At 53.6% G+C, this 25,040-nt stretch overlaps 2 protein-coding genes across 2 annotated transcripts; one reads left to right on the top strand and one right to left on the bottom strand.

The window, feature by feature from the left end:
- Window positions 1-151: 151 nt before the first annotated feature.
- LOC143384876 (E3 ubiquitin-protein ligase TRIM50) lies at window positions 152-13,475 on the bottom strand. Its single transcript, XM_076840058.2, has 7 exons — window positions 13,337-13,475; window positions 7,999-8,411; window positions 4,453-4,548; window positions 2,917-3,147; window positions 2,803-2,825; window positions 1,540-1,664; window positions 152-789 (listed from the first exon to the last, which is right to left on the bottom strand). Exons 1-7 carry the CDS (start codon window positions 13,473-13,475, stop codon window positions 152-154), a joined length of 1,665 nt encoding a protein of 554 aa, XP_076696173.1.
- Window positions 13,476-13,954: 479 nt separating this feature from the next.
- Fkbp6 (FKBP prolyl isomerase family member 6 (inactive)) lies at window positions 13,955-22,324 on the top strand. Its single transcript, XM_076840057.2, has 8 exons — window positions 13,955-14,011; window positions 14,086-14,203; window positions 14,576-14,665; window positions 15,441-15,643; window positions 17,541-17,660; window positions 20,642-20,836; window positions 20,943-21,052; window positions 22,234-22,324. The coding sequence occupies exons 1-8, from the start codon at window positions 13,955-13,957 to the stop codon at window positions 22,322-22,324; spliced, it is 984 nt and encodes a 327-aa protein (XP_076696172.2).
- The last annotated feature ends 2,716 nt before the right edge of the window (window positions 22,325-25,040 follow it).

Here is a 25,040-nt window from a genome sequence, read left to right as displayed (position 1 = left end):
TATGGGAGGGACAGCTGCTCAGTAGGACTCAGGGACTCCCAGGCTGGCCCTGCTAACCCTGGATGACAGGGAAAGGGCCACGACCCCCTCTACCTTCATGCAGGAGTGAAGATCTTACAGGAAGCGAGGGGGTCACCGCGGGAACCCAGTCTCAGGGCCCAGCGAGATGGGCCTGTGGGCAGGGAGCAGCAGGGCGGCCCTGTGTCTTGGGGGGCCGCTGCGGGGTGAGGTGGCCAGGCCCGCTGGGTGGGGGCAGCACCAAGGGGAGGGAGTTGCTGCCCCGCTCGTGCCAGCGCAGGTCCAGGATGGGATAGAGCTTGCCCTGGAAGTCTGCCTGGAAGGTGTAGAGCGGCCGCAGGTCCTCCGGGCGGTCGGCGTCAAAGAAGGTGAGCTCTCCATGCTCATAATGCAAGTAGACCCCGACACGGTGGGGCTGGCCGGCCACGGGCAGGGGCACGCGCGGGCAGCCGAAGGCCTCGTACAGCCGGCCCTCCTTCAGGCCTATCAGCCACACACCGTGCTCGGGGGACTTGATCAGCTTGCCCTTGCGGCTGGCTGTGCCCTTGATAACCCCCAGACGCCAGTCGCTCTTGCTGCCCACCACCACCTCCCAGTAGTGGCGGCCACAGGAGAAGCCCCGGCTAGCCAGGACACAGGTGCTGTAGTCGAAGCGCTCAGGCTGGCTGGCGCGACGCTGGGCCAGGAGCCCACACTGCACCACGGTGTTACCCTTGGAGAGCTCCAGGAGCGGGTGGGCGGTGGCAGGGTCCAGCTTGAGCGGCTCAGGGGCTGGAGGGAGATCAGAGAAGGCCTGAGGTTGAGCCACAGGGAAGGCCAGGCAGGTGCCGAGCTCCCCAGACAGCAGCTGAGCCCGCCCCAGGCTGGGCCCATAGCGGGCGGGATCACTGCACAGGTGTTTGTCCTGCCTCTCCCAGATAGCAGCTGGGAGCCAGGGAGTCTGGTGAGGAGAGGAGCTGTGGGAAGGGCCTGGAAGGCTTGGAGCAAGCACCAAGAGGCGGTGGGCTTCTCCTCAGTGGGCTCCAGGAGGAGCCCCCACCAGCCCATCTTTTTGCTAATGACCTGCTAATCAGCTCCCCCGCCCCAAGTGTGCAACCACACCTGCTGTCCACGGCAAGCTTTCCCTCCTTTACATAAGCCCTGTCTTTGCCTTGAAAAGATAAAATCGGTCTGACTGAGTGTCCCTACACAAGAGCCTGCTCTTATAAAAGGATTCATTAAGTGACTCTGAGCTGTTTGTCAGAAACAGCCATCACTCCTTAACACCCCCACCCTCCACGTCCGCTCCGCATCCCAGCCAAGTGGGGTCGGCAGCCCTTCTTCACAGATGAGGGCCCTGAATCCGGAGACTGCACAATGTGTTCAGCCGCTCTCCTCCGCAGAGCCGAGTCCAGCCGAGCTGGGCTCCCGCTCACCACTGCCCCACCAGACCGTCCCTCAGCTCTTTGGAGCGCAGGTGCAATCAGTGCACTGCTGCCAGCCCTGGTGGAAGTCCCGAGGGAGGACAGGGTAGGGCCTCACCTGGTAGAACTTTCCGGAAGAGCCTTTTCCACACAGTCAGTTTGATGTCGGCCTGGTGGAGGCTCGGCTTAAAGGAGATGGGGCTGAAGGAGCCTTCCAGGGGCCGGGCCGGCTGGAGCTCTGCTCTGTGAGCAACAGGTCACAAGATGGGCCTACCCTCCGTCCAGTGTGGGAAGCCCCCAGGCGAGTCCCTCACAGTGCCCACCATTCCCTCTTGGACCTGCCTCCTTCCTACAAGGGGGAACACTCCACAGTGAGGGTTCTCAGAGTGCAGGGATGGGGACCAGCCACATGCATCACCTGGGAACCTAGTGGAAATGCTGGTCCCGGGCCCTGCCCCAGACCTGCCAATCAGAAACTGATCATTGGGGTCACGTGATCTGTTCTGCTGCCCCCCCCCTTCTGGTGTGTGCTGATAGCTGAGAACCCCTCCTGTCTACCAAGTGACCCAGAAACCCACAAGAGCTGGAGTGGATTCCCGCTCCAAATTGAGCCAGGCAGACTGTGTCTTTCATTTAAGTCCCTGCCTCCTTGCCTCGCTGTCCCTAAGACTAAGGAAACTTGAGCCAGGCTGAGTGGCACAAGCCTGTGATCCCAGCAGCTCAGAAGGCTAAAACAGGAGAATCCCAAGTTCAAAGCCAGCCTAGCAACAGTGAGGCACTAAGCAGCTCAGTGAGACCCTGTCTCTAAATAAAATAGAAAATAGGGCTGGAGATGTGGCTCAGTGGTTGATGCCCGAGTTCAATTCCCAGTACCCACCCCCCCACCAAAAAAAAAAAACTTGAGAAAACAAGGAGATCCCCGAAATTGAGTCAGGACAGTGGGAACTGTTCATCTAATGGGAACGAAGAACACGGATCCACTCCCTTCTCATGGTCAAGGTCCCGTCAGGCCATGGCCCACCCCACCTCATTGCCTGGTCCCCCTGCAGGCACTTTCTTTACTGCCCAGCAGCACTTCTCACTGTACCCACAGTCCACACTCCCCTGGGGCTGTTCCCACTGGGGGGGCCTCTGCCTGCAGCTGGAGTCCCTGGGTACCTCCTCCCTGCAACCTAGCTGGAGGGAGCTAGTCCACCTCCCATCTCCAACATCCCTGAAGGCAAGGACGGGGCTGTCCCAGTTCCCCTGGGCTTGGACAGAGCCAGAGTGGGCAGATGCCTACGGGGACACTGGTCATACTGAAAGGGATCCAATGGAGATGAGACGCCCATCCCGCAGCCACCACACCCTGGCTGACATCTCCCACAGCTGTCCCGGTTACCTGGAAGCCACGGAGTGGTACTTCTGGAAGACAAAGAGGGGCAGGTGCTGGATATGCAGAAGCCAAGCCAGGCTGTCCTGGAGGGGAGGCCTCAGGACACTCCCTGTCACTCACCCGGATGAACTCATGGTGGCTCTCGCTGCCCAGCTGCTCCAGCACACGCTCCGCCTGGGCCAGCCGCTCACGCGCACCCCGGACCTGCTCCAGCTGCATGTCAAGGGAGGCCACTAGGCCACGTGTGTGGCCCTCTACCCCCTCCAGGCAGCGGGCCTTCTCCTCGTCCACCAGGTGGTGCAGCTCCTGGAACTCACTGCGGATCACCCAGCTGAAGACATCCGACTCATTCTGGGACAGGGAGAAGAGGTCACAGGGAGAGGAGTCGCAGCTCAGCAGCCTGGCTTAGCTGGCTCAGTATCCCCAGGACCTTCCTGGGCCTTCCCAACTGGGGCCAGCCTTGGAGGCCACGTGGGTTGACCCCTGCCAGGTAGTTCACGGTGTGCCGGGGACCCCTAGAGGTGGCTGATGGGGAGAGCAGCTGCTGAGGGGACCCCCGTCTCCCATTTCAAATACAGGGCTCCACTCCCACCTGTTCTTGGGGTTCTGGGTGTAGCCAAGGGCCTCCCGCATACCAGGCCAGCGCCCCCCTACTGAGGTCACCCTGGCCTACTTCTGCCTGTTTTAATCATTACGTGTACACACAACTTTACCACAGGGTCCACATGAGAAAATGGACCCTGCGCTCTCCCACCAGCGAGGGTACTCCTCTTAAGGGCAAGGAAGCGGGAGATTGCCTCTGCCCTCCTGCCCCTGCTCCACCCCCAGCCCCAAAGGCCCATAGTTTAGGTAAATCAGAGCCAAGGCTCCTGGCCTCTCCAGGCCTCTGCTCCTAGCTACTGGGAGGGCACAATGACAGACTGTCAAGGTCAAGCATCAGGGGACAGGAGAGGCATGCCAAGCTTTGGATAGTTTATCTCAGAGGACTCAAGCCCTGGGTTATCTCAGCCCCAAGGACATAGAGGATGAAAGACAACTTGGAGCCAGGCCTGACAACTGGGCAGAATTCCTCCAGAAGGATTTGCACTTTTCCCACCCCACCCTGGAATGCTTTGAACTTGAGTTTGTGTGGCAGGTATGGGTTTCTGTAAAGGACAAAGAATTAAACTGGGCTCACTGGGGTGTGGCTCAGTGGTAGAACACTTGCCTGGCATGCATGAGGCCCTGAGTTAAAAAAAAAAAAAAAAAAAAGCCTTGTCATTCCAGCAACTCAGGAGGCTGAGGCAGGAGGATTACAGGTTGGAGGCCAGCTCAGCAGTTTGGCAAAGCCTTAAGTCACTGAACTTAGTGAGACCCTATCTCAAGAAAAGAGATGTATGGGGCTGGGGTTGTGGCTCAGTGGTAGAGCGCTTGCCTAGCATGTGTGAGGCACTGGGTTCTATCCTCAGCACCACATAAAAATAAATGTAAAAAATAAAGGTCCATTAACAACTAAAAAATATTTTTTTAAAAAAGCATGTAGATCAGTGGTAGAGCCCCCTGGGTTCAATCCCCAGCACACACACACACACACACACACACACACCCAAAAAGAGAAGACTGGCTCTGCAGAAGAGGAGCCTGGTCCCAGGCCAGGACAAGGGAGAGGTCACTCACAAGGATGCGGGTCCTGTTGTTCACCAGTTTGGCAGTGTGTTCATCCACCTTCTTCTGCTCTTGCTTCAGGTCAGAGAGGAGGGTGGCGAGCTCCTCCTGGAGACAAGGAGCCCAGGCCTGTGAGCAGCTGGCCACCACCCTCCCTGCTCCTTGCCTCGCCCAGGGGCTCTCTTCCTGGGAGGACCAATGACCACCAGCGTTCCCAGTGGGGCCGGAACAGGGGCTCACTGGATGCTTTGACTATCTCTTATCACTTTTTAACTTACATGTTTTTTTTTTCTTTTTCCCAAACTTCTCCCTGACCTTCTTCTCCCTGATCTTCTCTCTGATCTCTCCTCCCTAATCTCATTTTCTTTGAACCACCTCTTTAAAAAACCACCTCTTTAAAAATGTTGTAGATGGGAGGTGGACTAGCTCCCTCCAGCTGGGTTGCAGGGAGGAGGTACCCAGGGACTCCAGCTGCAGGCAGAGGCCCCTCCAGTGGGAACAGCCCCAGGGGAGTGTGGACTGTGGGTGCAGTGAGAAGTGCTGCTGGGCAGTAAAGAAAGTGCCTGCAGGGGGACCAGGCAATGAGGTGGGGTGGGCCATGGCCTGACGGGACCTTTGAACCACCTCTTGGGCTGGGGATATGGCTCAAGTGGTAGCGCGCTCGCCTGGCATGCGCAGGGGCGCTGGGTTCAATCCTCAGCACAACATAAAAATAAAATAAAGATGTTGTGCCCACAGAAAACTGAAAAACAAATATTAAAAAATTTCTCTCTCTCTTAAAAAAAAAAAAAAAAAAAAAAAAAAAAAAAAAAAACTCCCTGTTCCCATGCTGGGCAAGAATCACAGCCTTTGGGACAGGAGTCCCCTTGCTTCTCCTTTGCTAGAAAAGCAATAAACCTTTTTCCTTTTCCTCAAAACCATGTCCTCATTATTGGACTGGCATCAGGGACAAGGCCAAGGTTTTGGCACCAGGACCAGGGCTAGCCAGGCACCTTGACCCCTAAATAGGTAAGAGTATTCAAGAACACTCCGCAGCAGCAGCAGGAACTACCCCGGTGGAAAAGATCCAACGGCACTCCTCACTGTGACCCGAAGCTTCTCTCTGAGACAGTACAGCTACCCAAAGTCCCTGTACCCCATCTGAGAGCGTCGAGGGCCAACCCAAAGCCAACGCTCCTTGCACTAAACGCTGCCTGCTGGGGAACTACCAGTAAGTTCCTGGTCACCGGCATGTCCAGAAGTAGCCCTGGATCAAGAGTTGTCATAAAGAGGCTGGCCCCAGTGAGACCACCTCTAGGGCCAATGGTGCTCGAGTGGCCGAGGTTGAACCTGGGGACTCCCACACCCTGTGGGCTCCAGAATCATCCCAGCAGCCTTGGGCCAGCCTAGATTTGGGGCTAACACACACTCTTCTGGGCTGCACTGGCTCATTCCCTGTGGTGCCAACCAGGAACCCTGCACCACTGTCTGGATCCTGGTCTGTGCCCAGGGGCCACACAGGGCCTTTGGCTTCCATCATTCCCAAGCACAAGTAAGAATGAAGCAAGTGTGTGGTGCTCAGATAGTGTCCTTGCTCTGGATGACAAGTCCACAGAGTTCTTGGTTGTGTGAGAAGGCAGTCCAGTGGTCACCCTCCTGAGGCAGAGAGACTGGGCCAGAGGGGGAGGACACAAGGCAAATCAGTAACTGCAAGGATCAAAAGCAGGAGAAACAGAACACCTGAAGGGGTCGGGTGGGCGCCACCAGGTTGCACCTGTGCTGCAGGAGGAGTCTTGGGAGTGGAAGATCCCACACCCACACCTGGAGCTGAGCTGGGCCACCCTGGCCAGGGAGGACCCCCACCCAGCCATTTCCTTCCCCACACCCATGCTTGCTCTGTTGACCTCAACAATTCCCACCCCCAGGCTGCAGGGACCCCAGGCCATCTCACCGGAGGCCCTCCACCCCCAATGCTGACCTCCTCCTCCCCAGGCCACACTCAGCCTCCCACCTACTCCTGTCACCTCCTCAGGGCCCTCGTGCTTTCTCCCTGACTCTTAAGCCCAGGTGTGCGCTGGGCACTCCCTCTTCAGTCTCTCCTGGCTTGGCCTTCTCCTCCTCAGTGGCTGCAGTTGCCACCCAGATGTGGACCACTGCACATCTGTCACCCCAGCACGTCACCGCCCTGAGCTCTGACTCCCCTGTGCCAGAGGAGAGAAGAAGCTGGGTCCAGCTCAACTCCTCCCCCACCCACCCAGGCCTCAGGCCTCGTCCTTCTGGCCTCCCAGATGCCCTCCTGCCATACCCACACTGCCAGCTGCCCCCACGTCCTCCTGTTCCTCAGCCTCACACTCCCATCTGCCCTCCAGCTGCAGGTGTCTGGCCTTGTCAACACCCTGCTTCAAACCCCAGGGCCACCCACCACAGCCTCTGAAGAGACTCCAGGCCACTCTCCAGGCCCCCCCCACCGCCACCCCCTCACGCCCCCTCCAGCTCTATGGAATGACTTCTGTGGCCTCTGGGGAGCCCCGGGCACACCTCCTGGCCCTCTGGATGCATCCTCCTGCCTGGGATGTTCCCTCCTCCTCTGCCTGTCCTTGTGGTACTGGTCTCAGGTCAGCAGTGCACCTCCTTCAGGAAGCGACGGCCTCGAAACCACAGAGCTCTCCGCAGACCCCGATGGGCTCCCGGAGAGGCCAGCGCAGCTCCAAGCACAAGTAGGTGGACTTGTGACCAGTCAACATGAGGGGGCAGAAGGGGCTGGCAGACACCTGACCAGTCCTGGACACGTTTCCCATTTGTCTTCCAGGATTGAAGGAGCAAAGACACGCTGCTCGGAGCAGCCAACCTGGATCCCCGGCAGCCCTCAGGCGTCTGCCCACCCCGTCACTCCCACATCTTGCCATCTTCCCCTCCACTGCCAGCCGCTGTGCCAAGAGCCCTCCTTCCTGCCCATTCTTAGTCTACCAGCACTGGAATGAAGGCCTGGGCTGGGAGTGGGGTTGGGGGCAGGGCACTTGCCCAGCATGAGTGGGGCCCCAGTTCCTGGGGGAAACCTGACCTCGGTTTGGTCCTAGACTCACAGTTTACAAGCTATGTGACCTTGGGTAGCCCCCTTCTCTCCTGATTCTCAGTCCTAAATACAAGAGAATCCCTCTAAGGAGCGAGGGAGCTGGGCAAAGGGAACTGCCTCTGACCAACATAGTGACCCAAGATGCTACTGTCATTACTCATCTCAAAGACGGTCTGCAAATCCAGGAGAGGGTCCACCAGGGCCGGAATTCAGATTCAATAAACACACCATGAGCATCCGTCACATGCCAGGCACGGTACACACCAGGGAGGAAACAGTCTCTGCCTGCACACACCTGGGCATGCAAGCAGAACACTCTAGAAACAAACCAGGGCGCAGAGGAGAAGCGGAGAAATGGGCTGCACGTGGCAGCTGGGGGCTGGGATCCCCAGGGCAGAGCTTCAGGGGACTACGTCCTAACCTTGCCAGGTGGTGGCACCAGCGAGCACAGGAGCGGGGCTCCTCAGTCCCCTGCTCCCCACCACCCCAGCAGCTTCTCCTCGTACCTTCATGCGGCTGTAGACAGTGGAGACGGGTGTGACCCGGTGATGCTGGTGGGAGCCCAACAGGCCACAGAGGCCACAGATGAGCTCCTGGTCCTTCTCGCAGAAGAGGCTGAGTGGGTTTCGGTGGTGGGGGCAGACGGTGGGCTCCGGGTTCCCTGGGAGCCGCAGGGCTTCGATGACCCGAGCGAGGGAGACGTTGAGGGGGGAGCTGCTGCCATCCACCGCCTGGCGGCACACGGGGCAGCGCAGCTCTGAGGCCAGGTGCTGGGACAGGGACAGCAGGCAGCCCTGGCAGTAGGAATGGCCGCACTGCAGCACCAGGGGCTCCTTGAAGACCTCCAAGCAGATGGGACACTGGAGCTGGTCCTGCAGTGCGGGCACACTCACCTGCCACGCCACGCACGCTGCCCGGGCTGAAACACAGCAGCCACGCTCCACTCGCCCTCCGCCTCCCAGTGCCACTGACCCCACAGGCTGCTGGGCTCTTAGAGGGGCGCCAGTCCTGCATTCCAGGCTGATCCACTAGCACCTCAGGCCTCCATTTCACATATGAAACAGGGGCTTGAACCAAAAAGGTCACTTGGAGAGACAGGTTCGTCGTCTCCACTGAGATTTGAGTAAAACGGGAGGGGCTGTCCTGCCGGGTTCCATGTACCTGGACTAGAACCGGATGGCAAAGCAAACTAAGCTCCCTCCCACCCCTTGGGTCAATTCTGAAATTTGCTGGTAAGAAAGCTGAGTTACACTAGAGGTTCTGGAGCCCCAGGTCCAGGGATTCCGTTTCAGGGGTCTCCAGGGTACCCAGAAAGCTGCATGTATAATGGGCGCCCTCAGACAATTCGAGAGCAGACCGCCTGGTCTCACAACAGCACTGTTCCTAAGAGCTGGGGACCTAGAAGGACTCTGTCCCCACCTCATATCCACGCCCCCAAGAAGAGTGACCAGCACAGGGGAAAAGCAGAGCATGCCGCAGACCACAGAGGGCCCAACACTGCCCACCTGCTTTCTCACCGGCCACCGGGCTTTCCATGAGGACCTCACGCCAGCAGCAGCGGCTGATCACGGCTCTCTTCTCCCCAGAGCCCCGGGGACACAGCTGGACACCTGCTCCCCTGCCTGGTCTCTGCCCCTGCCCTCCTCCCCTCCTCCCCTTTCCCAGCAATACTGGGAAATGTTGTCCCAATGTCTCCAAGGTCACTCAGAATCAGGTGGAAACTGGGTCACATCACGAGACTGGGGAGGCAGCCTCTGCCGGCCACTCCGATAACCTCAGCTTTCAGGTACTGCATTGGCCAGGAGCCGGGAGGAGCGGAGATGGAGGAGGGCGCACCTCCACACCCACCAACCCCAAACAGGGACAGACACACGCTGTGACCGGCTGCTTTCTGAATCTCCCTTTCATAGCCTTTTGAAAGTGTTTTAATTTGCTTAGATTTTTAAAGTGAGGTGTAATTTAATAAAATCTATAAATCCTAACGCACACATACGTTTACTCGGAAGATCAAGGTGACCATTCCCAGTACCCAGGGGCTCCCTATGTCTCCTCCTGGCCAGCACCTGAACAAGGACAACCCCATCCTGACTTGTACATATCCTCTTGGGGCCCGTTTCTGAATTTCATAGACAGAGTCACACAGTATTGTGGTATTTTACATCTGATTCTTTCAATATCGCTCAATTATGAACCTACAAAATGTGAGGCCTTCCAAGGTTTTAGAAGCTCAGTGATTTTTTTTTTTTTTTTTTTTTTTTGGTACTGGGAATTGAGCCCAAGGACATTCTATCACTGAGCTACATCCCAGTTTTTTTATTTTGCAACAGGGTCTCACTAAGTTGCCCAGGCTGGTCTTGAACTTGAGATCCTCCTGCCTCAGCTTCCCAAGTGGCTGGGATTCCAGACATGAGCCACCATGCCGGCAGAAACTGATATTCTATGATGCAGTTAATGAAAATTATGGTTACCATATGTATTACGTGGGTATGGAGGAATGTTAATTGGAAAAGACAGGAAGAACAGACTCAGTCTCAACAAGGTCTGAGCTCCAGGTTTGCCAGTGGGGTGGGGTCTCCCCCTGACCAGCAAGACCAAGGCCTGGTACAGGCAGGAGAAGGCTCATTTTATTTAACTCAACAAATATTTGTTGAGCACCTGTGATGTATCAAACGCTGATCCGGGAATTCAGGATTTAGCAGAAAGCAAGACCTTCTGGAGTGTCTCATCCAGAGGGCAGGGGGCTATAGGGTCATAAACACACCATCTAGGAGCTAAATGCCACGCAGGAAGTAAACAGTGGTGAACACAGGGAATGAAGAGGCACTTGTGTGAAGGACTATTTTAGAAAGAGGCAGGGCGGTGTCTTTGAAGAGGGGACAGTTGAACTTGTTGAAAGGAAAATTCCTTAGGCCAATTAACCTTAGTAGAATTCACCGGAGCAAACCAAACTAAAAACAATTTGTGAACCCAGCGTCTCTCAGAGCAGGTTCTGGGAACTCCAACCACCAATGTCACCTGACAGCATTTATGGGATAACAGAAGTGAGACTTAGAACGGGCTACTCACCTCGTCACAGCTTATCAAGTTAAATCTGTACACAGCTTTATTAATTAAAATTGGCTGCAGCACCTCCTACAACCAACCAAAACTTGTTACTATGACTAAATTCAACATTGGTTTGGTCTTATGCCTAGGGCTGGTGCCCAGCTCAAGTTCACAGCCTCCCACAACAAGGTGAAGAATAAAAAGAAGCCAGCCGCCTGAGAGGCTGCAGGAGTGCAATCCAGGCAATGGGTTAGAAAGTGCAAAGGCCCTGAGGCCACAAAGAGCTTGGTATTTGTGAGACACATGATAGAGGGAACCTGGGTAGCAAAAGCATAAGGCAGAAGGAACCTCAGGAAATGAGGTCAGAGGAGCCAGTAGGAAGGGTCAGGGCAAAGGTTTGGATTTCACATTAAGGGCAGTGGGAGCTATTGGATAGATTTTGGTTTTATTTTGTGAGTGCCAGGGATTGAACTCAGGGGCACTTGACCCCTGCGTCACATCCCCAGGCCTATTTTTTATTTTTTTAAGAGACAAGGCCTCACAGAGCTGCATGGTGCTTTTTTTGGGGGGGGCGCTCTGGGGGTTGAACCCAGGGGGGCTTAACCACTGAGCCACATCCCAGTCCCTTATTTTTATATTTTATTAGAGAAAGGGTCTCATTGAGTTGCTAAGGGCCTTGCTAAATTGCTGAGATTGGCTTTGAACTGGTGATCCTCCTGCCTCAATCCCGAGCCACTGGGATTACAGGTGTGTGCCGTCGTGCCTGGCCGAGATGTTTACTTTCGTACTGATTTATACTTTCAAAACAGCATGGTGGCTGCCACACAAGATACTGGATCACAGGGCCTTGAGCACCTGGTGGATGGATGGTGATGTCATTGGCTGATAACAACATCGGATGTAGAGCAAGCTGGACACGGTGGGGCACACTTCTAAGTCTAATGATTGGGTGGCTGAGGCAGGAGAATCACAAGTTTGAAGCCTCAGCAACTTAATGAGACCCAGTCTCAAAAGTAAGGGCTGGGGAGTAGCTTCGTGATAGAGCATCCCCTGGGTTCAATCCCCAGTACAAAAAGGAAAAGAAAAAAAAAAAAAAAGAGGAGACGGGGAAATCTGGGGTCAGATGCCTAAGTAGCTCAGTGGTCTGCAGACAGCTGGCCAACAACGGAATCACATGCAGCCTTGTTAAAACAGATTGCTGGGTCCCGCCCCCAGAGGGTGTTTCAGGAGTACCCAGATGGGACTAAAAATGTGCATTTCCAAAAAGTTTCCTGGCAACACCGATGCTGCCAGTGTGGGGATCACACTTTGACCTCACACTTCTGTCACTGAAACAGGCCACTGGAAACAATCCTGGAACTCTGGAGTTCGGAAGAGGCCCTCTTCTGGCTGGGTAGATATGGTTAGGAACATCATATGTTAAAATCCATGGGGGGGGGGGCTGGGGATGTGGCTCAAGCGGTAGCGTGCTTGCCTGGCATGCGTGCGGCCTGGGTTCGATCCTCAGCACCACATACAAAACAAGGATGTGTGTCCACCGATAACTAAAAAATAAATTTAAAAATTCTCTCTCTCTCACTCTCTTAAAAAAAAAAAAAATCCATGGGGATGTTGGAATCCCTCAGAGATTGAAAAAATAGAATGGGATGGCCAGGAGTCCAAGGACTGGCCTGACATTGCTAATAGTTAGAGGTCAGGAAGAAGAAGAGACTGAGAAGGGCCAGTGAAGCAGAAGGAGACCCAGGAGGGTATGGTGCCCGGGAAACTGTGGGAGGCAGTACAGCCCCAAGATACCCAAGCTCTGATTCCTGTAGTCTGTGAATGTTACAGTCTATGGCAAAAGGAACCACCTGCAGAGGTAAATCAGGTCTATAACCTGGGCCCAGTCTAATTACATCAGCCTTTAACAGAAGAGAACTTTGAACGGCTGAAGTCAAGAGAGAGATGCATAAGAAAAAGAGGCAAGAGTCCAACCATTGTAAGAAGTGGCTGCACAGTTGCTGCTTCTGAAGAAAAGCCACACACATGCTGGGACTGAAGGGAGGATTCTAGCAGTTAAGGGTAGCCCCTGGCTGACAGTCAACAAGGAGACAGACCTCAAATCCAGAAGCTTAGGGATCTGGATTCTGCCAACTATGTGAAGGAACTTGCAGGTGAACTCTTCCCTGGGTGTCCAGTAAATAATGCAATCTTCCTAACACCTGGATCTCAGCTCAAGGAGACCAAACTCAACTACTCAGCCAAGAGATGTCTGATGCATCTGGCCACAAGAGCATGTTTTTTGTTTTTGTTTTCCTTGCTGGCCGGGTCTGGGTGAAAGTGGTATTAAAAAGGATTGAAAAGAAACCGCAGGATGAGAATGCGATGGTAAGCGAAAAGACTTTTACAGCCACTTTTGGAGTAGTTATTCCCCAAAGGGCAGTAGGAGGGAACAAGGGGACAAAGGCTTTGTTCACGTTTCTCCCAACTCCTGGGATAAAGAAGGCAAGAGGGAAAGGACCCAAGGAATGAGGGATCAGATCAAGGGTCCATCCTTCCTTTGTGCCGCGAAAGAGATTTCGAGGACTCTGAGACAGCATGAGAAATTATCACCACCCCTCACCCGCCCCCCCCCGGCCCCCCCCCGCCAAGAACCGGGGGTACTCCCTTAGTCTTGGCCAGGACCTGAATTTCTCCAGAACATGAGGCCATATTTCTGGAGCGCCCTCCCCAGCCAGCCCTGGCCATGTACACCACCCAGGCTCCCAGTCGCGTCCTCCATCCTGTTGCCGGTGCTCCCCCACGTGTGCCGCCACCCACCTGCACTAAGTGGTCCACCGAGTTCTTCCCTGCGGCCCGACACATGCCCCACCGCGTCCCCATAACCTACTCCTCTGGGCTGTGCCCAGTCGCGCCAGGTGCCCCCGCCAAGCTCTGGGCCGCCCACCACGCCCCCCATGCTCCGCGCGCGCGCGCGCGCTGTCACATTCCTACCAAGTCCTCGCGAGTCCCTGTCACGTGCCCCGTGGTGTTCCGCGCTCTCCATCACGTGCCCCACGCCCCGCGCGCCCTTATCGTGCGCCCGTCGTGCTCTGCGCGCCTATCACGTGCCCCACGCCCCCGCGCGCGCCCTTATCGTGCGCCCGTCATGCTTTGCGCGGCTGTCACCCTCCCTCCAGGCCCTCGCGCGTCCCCTGCACGTGCTCCGCCGTTGGCCCGTGAGGTTCCCGCCGCGTGCAGGCCGTTGGCGGCGGTTGGCCCCGGGCGATGAGCACCTTCTCGTGGCCCCGGAACGGAACGCCGCCGTCGGGAGAGGCCTGCCGGGTACGAGGGGGCGGTGGGCCGCCCTCGGAACCTCCGGAACCTTGGAGCCCCGGCCAGCGGGCAGCCTGGGGCGGGCTGAGGGCTCGCGCGGTGCGTAGGGCTGGCGGCGCGGACATGGGGGGCAGCGCCCGGAACCCAGGAGGCCTGGAAGGGGACGACGCCCCTGGCCAGGTAGGGCCTAGGACGCTGCATCGGGGTCTAGGGTGGCCTGGGGGCTCTGAGGTCTGCCTCTCTCACTCTCCCAGTCGCCCTACCAGCGCCTGAGTCAGAGGATGCTGGACATTACCGGAGACCGGGGTGTGCTGAAGGACGTCATCCGAGAGGGCACCGGGGACCTGGTGACACCTGACGCCTCGGTGCTAGGTACGGGGGGCAGGGCTGTCCTGTGTTCTCGGACTGAATTTCCTTTGGAGAGAAGGAGGCCACGTGTTTGTTTTGTTGTTGTTTTTAATTTATTAATTTTTGAGTGCGCTCTCTAAGGGGACCGTGAAGGATGCCATGTGCCCTCTGCGTGATGCCGCCCTGAACGCGGAGCGCGCCAAGGCGCAAGAGTGGAGCTCTCAAGCCTCGAGGCCCAAGAGCCGCGTCCACAACGCCAAAAGTCCCCTGTGGCTTGGGGTCTCGGGCAGCTACAGCTCACGGAGTCCTGTGTTCCCGTGGAGTAACTCTGCACACTCAGGGTCATGCTGGTGAGGGTGTCTTGCGGGTTTTCCTCACCACTCTCTTCTGTCCTAGTGAAATATTCTGGATATTTGGAGCACATGGACAAGCCTTTCGATTCTAATTGTTTCAGGAAAACTCCGCGGCTAATGAAACTTGGAGAAGGTAAGTTCAAACTGGGAGCAGGAAAAGAAGGCGCACAAGGTTTTAGGAATGGGAAACTGTCCAAAGCCCAGGTTCTTACAGTTGGTTTTTCTAAGGCTGCATTTTAGTGAACCAGCCATGTTCTGTTTCCAATTTCCCCTGAAGACCCGGCTCCCTGGGTGGTGGCTTACCTGGCGAGATTATCTTTGAATCTTAACCTACCCACTTACCCATTGGGCATTTATTCTTGTTCATTTGTTAAATAAACGTCCATCGGATGCTTGCTTGCCACCACATGTACCAAAATAAATAAATAAAAGTTTGTACTCAGATAATGAGGACATTACTGCCATTAAGAACTTCCGTGTGGCAGAGATTGATGTGCATTAAGACAATTAGGTCGTACTGGCTGAGGGTCTGGGAGGTATGCGCAGTATTGTGGGTGCGGTTGATGAAGGCATGAGTAGTTTCAGCTGGGAGGATCACAGAAGGATTCATGGAAGAGGGCATTCAAAATTAGCTCTTAAGTTTGAGTAAGTTAGGGGTAGAAGCTGAACATGGGGTGAGGAGGCAGACACAGCAGGAAGGAGGAGCCAGATGGAAACAGATGCCAGAATACTGCTGAGTGAGGAGAAGCTGGAGTTTGGGAATGGGAGGGACACAGGAAGCAAGGCTGACCAGCAGCTGGGACCACCATGCAGAAGGCTTGGGGTATGGACTTGGAAGGGGGAAGAGATGATGGTTTTGAACAGGATGATGGGTGAGCTTGAAGTGAGTTCTCTGTCCCTTCTTTCAGACATTACCCTTTGGGGTATGGAACTGGGTCTTCTGAGCATGCGGAGAGGGGAGCTGGCCAGGTTTCTGTTCAAACCAACCTATGCCTATGGAACGCTGGGCTGTCCTCCCCTGATTCCCCCCAACACTACTGTCCTGTTCGAGATTGAGCTGCTTGACTTCCTGGACTCAGCTGAGTCAGACAAGTTTTGTGCCCTTTCAGCTGTAAGTTCTTGAGTACAGGTGCCAACACTTTCCGGAACAGGGATGAGTTTGTTTGGGTGGTCCTGGTAGCTAGCCTGCTGCCCTTGATTTTGGGAGTCCAGATTCCCCCAGGCTTCCTGCATGGTGGTGGTGTGTTGAGAGCCACAGCCCAAGCGGCCCCAGCAAACTTCCAGCTGATTGGCTCCTCTGCCGTGAGGCTCACTGGGCTGTTCGCTCCCACACCCTTTCAGACCATGGAGCTGCTCCTTGGGGGGGACTCTTTTGGCTCCGCCCACGCGACCCAGCCAATGGGCCTGAAGAGCAGGAGGAGTGGGGGGTTGAGAGGCTTGTGGGAAGCCGGTGTTGGCAGTTGGGCTCTGAGGGAATTCCTGAAGAGCTCGTGTGGTGCAGCGTGTGTTCTAAAAATAAAGTTCGTTTGTGCTAAGTGGCTCGTGAATTGTGCCCAACCAGACTGTGGCAGTGGTGGAAGAGGACTTCACCTCCTAGTCTTGTCTTTCTGAGATAAATGTGCGGGGCCAAGATATGGCTGTGGGTTCACAGGTTGAGCTGATCACTCATTCACCCTTTGCCTGCTTTTCCTTAAAAGACAGGGAACAGTTTTTCAACACTGTTTTGTTTTCCAGCGAGTCAGGCATTGGTAGCTCATAACTAAGGTGACTATAATTTATGATCCTGTTTAGGGCACTGGAGAGTGAAAGGCACTGGTAACTGGGCAGGATACCCCGAACATCAGGCGTGAGCTGGGATGAGTGGTCACTGTCCTGGTAACTTATCTTTTTTTTTTTTTTTTTTAAGTACCAGGGATTGAACTAAGGGGCATTGGACCACTGAGCCACATCCCCAGTCCAACTTTGTTTTTTATTTACAACAGAGTCTCACTGAGTTGTTTAGTGACTTGTTTTTTTTTCCTGAGGCTGGTTTTGAACTCCTTCTGCCTCAGCCTCCTGAGCCACTGGGATTACAGGCATGCACCACTGCGCCCAATGTAACTTAAGTCTTGACCTTATCCCGTAGCCTTCTGTTTACCTCTTCTGGTAGATGCTGGGCTTAGGTCCTGTAAGCAATCATACGCAATGTCTTTACCATGTGGCACACTGCATATATGCCCTTAGATGTCCTTCCCAGGTTTTGCGTTTCCATATGATATGGAATCTCTGTAAACTGTCAGAACTCCAAGTAAGAATTTCACTTTTTCTCATCTTCCACAGAGTATAAGTTTTTGAAGGTGCCTAGGACCCACCTCAGGGTAGTGATGTAGGATCTCTGGGGAGGCCCAGAGAAGAGGCTTTGCAGGTGATTTTGGGTGTGTGTTTGTGTGCGCATGCACATGTGCACCGGGGATTGAACTCTGGGGGGAGGGGTGCTCTACTACTAAGCCACATCCCTACCCCTTTTTATTTTTTACTTCGAGATAGGATGTCTCTAAGTTGTCAAGACTGGCCTTGAACTTGCTTACCTCCTGCCTTAGCTTCCTAAGTCGCTGGGATTATAGGCTTGTGCCACCACTCCTGGTTTCTGTGGGTGATTCTGACACTTGGGATCATGACAACAAAGACCACCAGAGCTCTGAGCAAACCAGGAGCTGGTGAAGCTTGCTGGATAGGTGCTGCTATGAGCCCAAGTCCGTGCTGGGTGAGCTCCGTCGGTTCTTAAGGCTGTGGATGCTGTTGCCTCAGTGAGTGTCTCGAGGTCACCTGCTGCGGTTTCCCTCTGACTCTAGCCTGGAAAATTGGTCAGTGGTGATAGTAACCTCTCGCAGCCTCTGTTGGGATGACTTCTGTGCACATGGAGGAGTAAACAGGGTTCACAGTTTCCGTGGTCCCAGCTGCAATGCACTTGTATTGTAGCATTGTGGCTTTTGATTTCCTTACTGGAGATTCTTTTCTTTGATCCTCAGGAGCAGCAAGACCAATTTCCTCTTCAGAAGGTACTCAAAGTGGCAACAACTGAAAGGGAGTTTGGCAATTACCTTTTCCGCCAAAATCGCTTCTATGATGCCAAAATGAGGTATAAACGGGTAAGGATGCTTTGAAAGTTAAACGTAAATCTCGAAAACTTCATTGCTTAAAAAGCATAAAAACGTGTATCTTTCCCTGCTCTTTGTGAGCAGCTGTTAAGAAAAGTCTTGAAGAAAGTCCTCGTGCCTGGGGTTATTGACTGGGAGATGGGTGATGTTGTGTGTTTTGGTCTCCCTCTGGCACATGGGTGTCGTTAGGTCATGAAGATTTGTTATATAACTGTCCACTTATTTTTGCACTTACCTGTGGGTATACTTTATTTAGAAGTTGAAAATATTTGATCCCACTGTCTAAAAAAACCAAAGTCAATTAATTTTTAAAAATCTCCTTCCCAATTTGCCATCCTCCCACCTGGCTTCTGCAACCTTTTCTGCATCATTCATTCAACAAACAGTAGGAGCACTTTTCATGTGCCAAACTGTACCCCAGTCTCTGAGGCAAACAAGACAGTCTAGGCATTCTGACCCTGTTCGTTGGCATACTGAGCCTAGGCTATGAAGGATTTGCATCCAGTGGAAAGTAACAGAATCCTGAAAAACAGTACTTTGAAAGCTGGAAACTTAATTTTTATATAAGGGAATTGTGAAGGAGGCAGTGCAAGGCTGATGTAGCAGTCACATGGCCTCAGGGTGCCAGCCGCCTCCGTGTCCTTGCCCACCCTCCTCTGTGTGCTTACCCACCCTGGAATGTCTTGGTTGTCTTTTTCCTCTTAAGAAGGTCACTCAGTCTTTAGGTCACATGGTCATGGTGATTGTAAGAAGGGAGGGGAGGAGAGTATGGTGTGTATTTACCTTAAGAGTATTTATTCCAGGGGTTGGGGTTGTGGTCAGTGGTAGAGCACTCACCTAGCACGCACGAGGCCCTGGGTTTGATCCTCAGCACCACATAAAAATAAAGAAATAAAACAAAGGTATTGTGACCAACTGCAACTAAAAAAATGAAAAATATTTTTTAAAGTATTCCAGAAATCTCCCCAAGACTTCTGTCTCACTGCCTGCCTGGTTTGGTGGCACACACCTATAATCCCAGCCACTCAGAAGCCTAAGGCAGAAGATTCACAAGATTCACAATGGGCAGTAACTCCATGATAAAGCGCCCCTGGGTTCAACCGCCAGTACTGCACACAAAAATAATAAATACAGTGAAAATATACCTCTGGGGTTGGGATTGTGGCTCAGTGGTGGAGCACTTGCCTAACACCTGTGAGGCACTGGGTGCTATCCTCAGTACCACATAAAAAATAAACAAATAAAATAAAGGTATTGTGTCCGTCTATAACTGAAAATATATTTTAAAAAATATCTCTCTGGCCAGACCCATGTTACATAGACCCTCTGTATGGGAACTGGGAAACTGCAGTGATAGGGATGGAATTCAGGGCCTCGTGCATGCTAGGCAGATGTTCTAACACTGAGCTACGCCCCCGGCCCAAAATGTTTTTTCTTTTTTTAATATTTAGTAGTTTTAGGTGGACACAATATCTTTATTTTTTTATGTGGTACTGAGGATGGAACCCAGTCCCTCGTGCATGCCAGGCGAGCGTGCTACCACTTGAGCCACATCTCGAGCCCCCCAAAATGTTTTTTAATTAGCATGTTGTTGCATGGAATGAGTTGGCAGTGTCAAATGTGGGGAAGTAGATATTAGGCAAAATCTGCCACATCAGGCATATGTGAGTGTACCCCAGTGAGGGGTACACTCACATGCTGGCACTTTAGAGTGTGAGGTGGACTTGGAAGGTCCAGGCAGCCTTGTGGAGAGGTCGATGCAGGTGCTGTTACTTGGAAGCTCCTTGAGCCACCTACTTCAGGCAGCCCCTCCTCCCGAGCCTGACCTCTGAAGCTTCCCTGGTGACACTCTGTGCTGCCTTCTCCATGGTCTGCGCTGGTGAATGATCTCTTGCCTTCTGACGTTGGCTTCTCAATACAGAAGTTGAGGCCGTAGTCCTCGCTGTTGGTCTCCTGATGATGTTATCATTTTCAAAGTTGGCATTGGGTTTGTGTTGTTAAGGGTGTATAACTGTTGCCTCTTGCTGAGCTGAGAGGTTTCTTATCCTCCGTCCAGTTCTTCTGCAGCCTCCCCTCTGTGTCCCTGAACTCGCCTCTTTGTTGCTTGGTTCTCTATCTTCCTTTCACATCTTTTCCCGAACTCTCCTGGCCGTCCCTGGCCGAAGGGAAGGCCAGCAGATGCACTCTGTGGTGTTCCAGCAGAGGATCTGCTGCTGTGGAAGGAGGGAGGATGGCTGCCAGAGGGCTCCTATCCCTAGAGGCTGTCCTTGAGTGGCTGCTGAGATTTGAAAGAAGCATCTGGAAGCTGATGGACTCCAGGGCCTGGCGGGGCACATTGCAGTCTGGCCAGTGGCAGCTTCACACCTAATGTGCATAAAGTGCCACAGCTTCTGCCTGGCACGTGTGTGCGCCTAGCCACAGTGCTGCAAGTGGGAGTGAGCAGGGGAGCAGGTCAGAGCCTCACCATCTACTGTTGACTGTCCTGTCCATCAGCCACCTGTCACCCACATCACACCTGTCCCAGCTCCGTCCTGTTCCTGGATCAAGAGCCTCTTTTGTTCCATTTCTTCAGAAAATAGACGACCTGATTCCTGAGGTGGTAGCCACCTGGATGGATAGGAAGCAAGAAGGCCCCATCCGCCCTTTCTCGGCTCCATTTCTGTCCCCTCGAAAGCTCTGCTTCCAGTTCCATCAGTTCCCTGCTCCTTGGGCTCTGAGCTGCGGGTTGGCCACTGACACCCAGCTGTTGCCCCTCTCCTGGCCTCTGCTCTTGGTGGCACAACTTCCTTACTCAAGTTGGACGAGAGTAGAGGACCTGTGCTGCCCGCCCTGCTCATCCAGAAGTTTGAGCTGCTGTTTCTGTTAGAATTTCCTGACTTTTACTCATGGACCTCTGTGTCCTGCAACCTTGCCTAGCTCCTGTTTTTAGCTTCTGGGTTCTAGTGTGTGAGATGCTCCTCCTCCCCCTGCAGGCCTTGTTACTTCTCCACCGGCGCCTGGCTCCCCCTGAAGAGCAGCACCTGGTGGAGGCAGCCAAGCTCCTTGTTCTCCTTAACCTGTCCTTTGCCTACCTGAAGCTAGACCGTCCCACCATGGCCCTGCGCTACGGAGAGCAGGCTCTGATCATTGACCAAAAGAATGCCAAGGCCCTCTTCAGGTGTGGACAGGTGAGCTGGGGACAAATGCCAAGAGAAGGAGCAGCGTGCTCAGCTCAGTCGCTGCCGGGAGCCCCCCTTCCCAAGTGCGCTCTGAAAGCTCTGTGCTGTCCCACAGGCTTGCCTCCTCCTGACCGAGTACCAGCAGGCCCGGGATTTTCTAGTGCGAGCCCAGAAGGAACAGCCCTTCAACCATGACATTAATAACGAGCTGAAGAAACTGGCCAGGTGAGACTCTGTCAGCAGGAATGTGACCATAGGTGGAGTGAGATGGAGCTACCTTTCTGGTCCAGCACCTGGGTGGAGGACTGGCTGGTGACCATTTGGGAGGCAGCCCCATCTAGAGCTGGTTTTCTGAAGTGCTCAGTGCCCTACACCAGCATTCCCTGGTGGGAAGGAGGACCAACTGCCAAATATGACATCATCATTTCTTACCTTCCTGTGCCCCACCTTGCAGATAAGCACCCCCTAGAAATATGGGGCAGAATAATTTTTTCTCTGGGACTGGGGATTGAACCCTGGTGGTATGTAACCTATTCTGGGACAGGGTGTCACTACATTGCTAATGCTGGTCTCAAACTTGTAATCCTCCTGCCTCAACCTCCCAAGTCACCAGGATTACAGGCATGTGACCCTGTGCCAGCAACCAGTATAATCCTTGATGTGTCCCATGCTTTAGACTAACTGCCCACACCGCCTGAAACTCACCCACTGTTCTCAACAGACTATTCAGTGGGATCAGAAATGAGTCTATCAGGTCTGATTCTTACCTGGCTTTTGGCAACATAATTTTTCTGAGTCTGGAAGTTGTGGGTTCATTTTGGAGAAAACTTCAAAAATATTCTCTGATAAATGAAGTCACCTAGTAAGACAGTAGCTGTTTTCTAAGGTATATTCCTGTTCCTCTGCGTTGGTCAGATTCTCTACTCCTCTTAACGTTCAATAGTCAACCCAGCTACTCAAACCTTTCTTGGCATTGAGTCTGAGGTGTATACATCTCTTATATTTGGATTAAATTGTTGTATTTTAGGCCTTTTAAGACCTTCCAGAAATTGACTTTCTGAAGCAAAAAAATATCCTCTCTTGTTAGATGTGGAAGTTTTGGACCCTGACAGTTCCTTAGCAGAAAATCTCAAGATAAGCTGGAAGCGCTGAGTGTGAGGGGGCGCGTGGCAGGACTTGGCCCGGATCCCCATGTGGAGTGGCTGCAGCCTTCATGGCTGCCATCTTTTCAAGTGGTGGCTTTGTGTCCAAGGCTTCTAGACAGGCTGTGACCCAGCCCCTCCAGCCTCACTTGCACCCACCCCTGGTTCAATTTAAGGCCTGTTGAGTTTTCAGCGTTTCTGTCCTGAGCAGAGAATTCCAGCCACCAGGGGTCACCTCTTACAAACTCTGTATTCTCTGTACAGCTATTACAGGGACTACACGGACAGAGAGAAGGAGATGTGCCACCGGATGTTTGCCCCTTGTGAGAACAGCTCCACAGCAGGAGAGCGCTGAAGGTAGTGGAGAGGACTGGACGTGCAGTCACCTTGGCTCTCCCCCTGTGCCCCCCAGGAATGGTGGCCATGAACCATTGAGTGTGGAGGGGGAGGAGGAAAGCACCTGTAGCACCCGAGGACAAAACGCACCATGGTGAGCCTTCTCACAGAGAAGGTCACCCTGGGAAGATTAGCAAGACTTGGAGGTTAAATCTGTAGGTTTATTTGGAAGGCTGTGAGCTTTAACACTTCGAAAAAACCACTTTTTTTGTGGTAGGGGGGACACTGGGGTTTGAACTTGGGGGCACTCAACCACTGAGCCACATCTCCAGGCCTCTTTCGTATTTAAATATTATTTAGAGATAAAAATCTCACTGAGTTGCTGAGGCTGGCTTTGAACTCTCGATCCTCCTGCCTCAGCCTCCTGAGCTGCTGGGATTACAGGCCTGCGCCACCGCACCTGGCATAAGTACATTTTTTTTTTCATGTTTTATGTTAAATTCTCCTCGTGGAGATAAAGTTTTATTAATGTGACAATTTTGCTGGACTTCAAAGCAAAGAATCAGGCTTTTCATCTGATTTTTCCTAAGAATTTGAAAACCACCAGTCTCACTTTGTCTCTGATGCAGCTCTAAATTTGATGAAATCTAGGCATTGAGATGGGTAGGGTCATGCTGTGCCTCTTAAATTCTACTAACAGAACTGGAGATTGGGAAGGTGCTGGAACCAACAGCAAAATCTGTCCCAAGCACAGAGCTTCTGACTAGCAGCGCAGGGTAGGTGGCGCCATGGGGACATGAGATACCCTTCAGGGCTGGTCTGCTGTTACTTAGGAAACTTGATGGAAACAAAATCACCTGCCTTTAACATCTGCTTAGCTGGGCAGATACCTCCCTCTTTTGAGAGAAGTTAAACAAGAGCAAGAGAACAGCTGTGGAGCGGCTCTGCGCGGTGGATCTAGCCTTTGTCGCTGCCTCCTCTGTCTCTACAGAAGCAGCGGGAGAGGGGAGGGCGGTGAAGAGGCCCCTTCACCCTCCACACTCGCTTGCACTTCGAGCCGCTGGTCTGCCCTGTGAGGTTCCACTGCAGGCCTCTGGTAGACATTGCCTTCCTCCTGACATGCCCTTGTGACCCCAGCCTACAGGTCTCCTGGGAGAGAGGCCAGAAGACATTTGGCTTTGTTAATGTCCAGGACAGAGGTGGCGGTTTGCCAGACAGTGCATCGGGATCCGACAGGTCCTGCCATTAGTGACTGTCCTGTCCTTCCAGGGCCCAGCCTCAAACCACATCTTGGGATACCCACCTGGGCGACAGCCTTCCTCTCCATCTTGTGTGTGGGTAGGCGGGGTAGGATGGATACCAGGGATTGAACCCACGGCTTCTTAACCACAAAGCCATATCCCCAGCCCTTTTCATGTTTTGAGACAGTGTGTGAGTTACTTAAGGGCTCACTAAGTTGCTGAGGCTGGCTTTGAACTTGTGATCCTCCTGCCTCAGCCTCCCAAGTTTCTGGGATTGCAGGTTGGCCACCTCACTCTTGGTATTCCTAACTGAAGTGTTTTATCTTGGCAGCAACAGTGACCATATTTATGGCTGAACTGGCAATTGTCACATGCCCATTGTTAAGGTTGTGACTTATATCAGCTTTTGTTGTTGACAGTCTTCCTGCTCCCTGTTTTCTGTTGTACTTGTGGCCTTGCCAGTCATTTAAAAGAGGCTAAAACCGTGATCATCCTGATGGCCTTGTCTTAGCTGGCCGTTTTCAGCTGTGTCGTCGTCTCTAGATGCTGGGTGTTCCTGACTTGGTGAGGTTCCTTCTGGTGGAGTGAGTGTCCTCTCAGGTGTGATCTCTGAGCCTCTGATTGAAGAAGGCTGGGTTTTTTGAGAACAGAGACTGTGTCTTTTGTCTTTATATTTTGTAACTCTGGGAATGGTGCCTGTGACGATTGGCCCTGGTATGTGGTGGTTGCACCAAGTGTAAGATGGTCAGAATGGTGTGCCCCTCCTTTCCAACATACCCCGCAGGCTGCAGGCTCCCATGTCAGCTGTCAGGATTCTTGGTATTGCCAGTAACTCTCCACCCTCAACCAAAAAGAGGGTTAGTGAAGGGCACCTGGGAGCAGCTCACAGACTCCAGGCAGGAGTGTGCACAGTACCCGGGCATGTGGAGGCCAGGCAGTGCTGAGGGCCTCGGGGACTCAGCCCTTCTCTCTGCCTCCTCCTCACCCGCGGCAAGGAGGCCCAGCTGTGCACACCCCACACCTCCCTCCTCTTTCTCTACCCACCGCAGCTCCAGTTGGGAAGCCCTGAGAGGGATCTGGCCTGGCCTGGGGAGGTGGAGTCCCAGGAGCGTCCCCTCCCCAGGACCAGTGTGGGTGGGAGTGACGATATGCAACACAGTGACACAGGAGTGGCGGGCACAGGCAGATAGGAAGAAAGCCTGCCTGCTCTCCAGGCAGCACCTGGTCTTGCTGGGTCTGGCAGGGGACCGTCTGCCAGCTTGTGGTAAGGAGTCTGGCCACTCCTGGTGCTAGGAGCTGAACAGCAGCAGGAACAGACAAGTCCATGGTGGTGGCCCACTGTCATCTCCCTCAGGACTCGAGGGCCTGGCACACACTGCCAGCTGGGAGCTGGCTTCGGGTCATCACAGCGGTCAACCTAAGAGGGTTTTTCTCAGAACATCAGAAGACCTAGAGGTTTATAGTGGACCCAGAGCAGCTTTTGATAAGCTGCTT

This window comes from Callospermophilus lateralis, chromosome 19, assembly GCF_048772815.1.
Source record: "Callospermophilus lateralis isolate mCalLat2 chromosome 19, mCalLat2.hap1, whole genome shotgun sequence".
Taxonomy (NCBI): domain Eukaryota; kingdom Metazoa; phylum Chordata; class Mammalia; order Rodentia; family Sciuridae; genus Callospermophilus; species Callospermophilus lateralis.
This window is presented reverse-complemented; position numbering and strand designations above follow the sequence as displayed.

Coding starts and splice junctions, on each gene's coding strand:
- LOC143384876 (XM_076840058.2), bottom strand. CDS start 13,475: ATGGGGGGCGTGGTGGGCGGCCCAGAGCTTGGCGGGGGCACCTGGCGC. Junction 4,549..7,998: donor CTGTCTACAGCCGCATGAAG/GTACGAGGAGAA, acceptor CCTTGTCTCCAG/GAGGAGCTCGCCACCCTCCT. Junction 3,148..4,452: donor ACAACAGGACCCGCATCCTT/GTGAGTGACCTC, acceptor TCCCTGTCCCAG/AATGAGTCGGATGTCTTCAG.
- Fkbp6 (XM_076840057.2), top strand. CDS start 13,955: ATGGGGGGCAGCGCCCGGAACCCAGGAGGCCTGGAAGGGGACGACGCC. Junction 14,012..14,085: donor GGGACGACGCCCCTGGCCAG/GTAGGGCCTAGG, acceptor TCACTCTCCCAG/TCGCCCTACCAGCGCCTGAG. Junction 15,644..17,540: donor AGTTTTGTGCCCTTTCAGCT/GTAAGTTCTTGA, acceptor TTTGATCCTCAG/GAGCAGCAAGACCAATTTCC.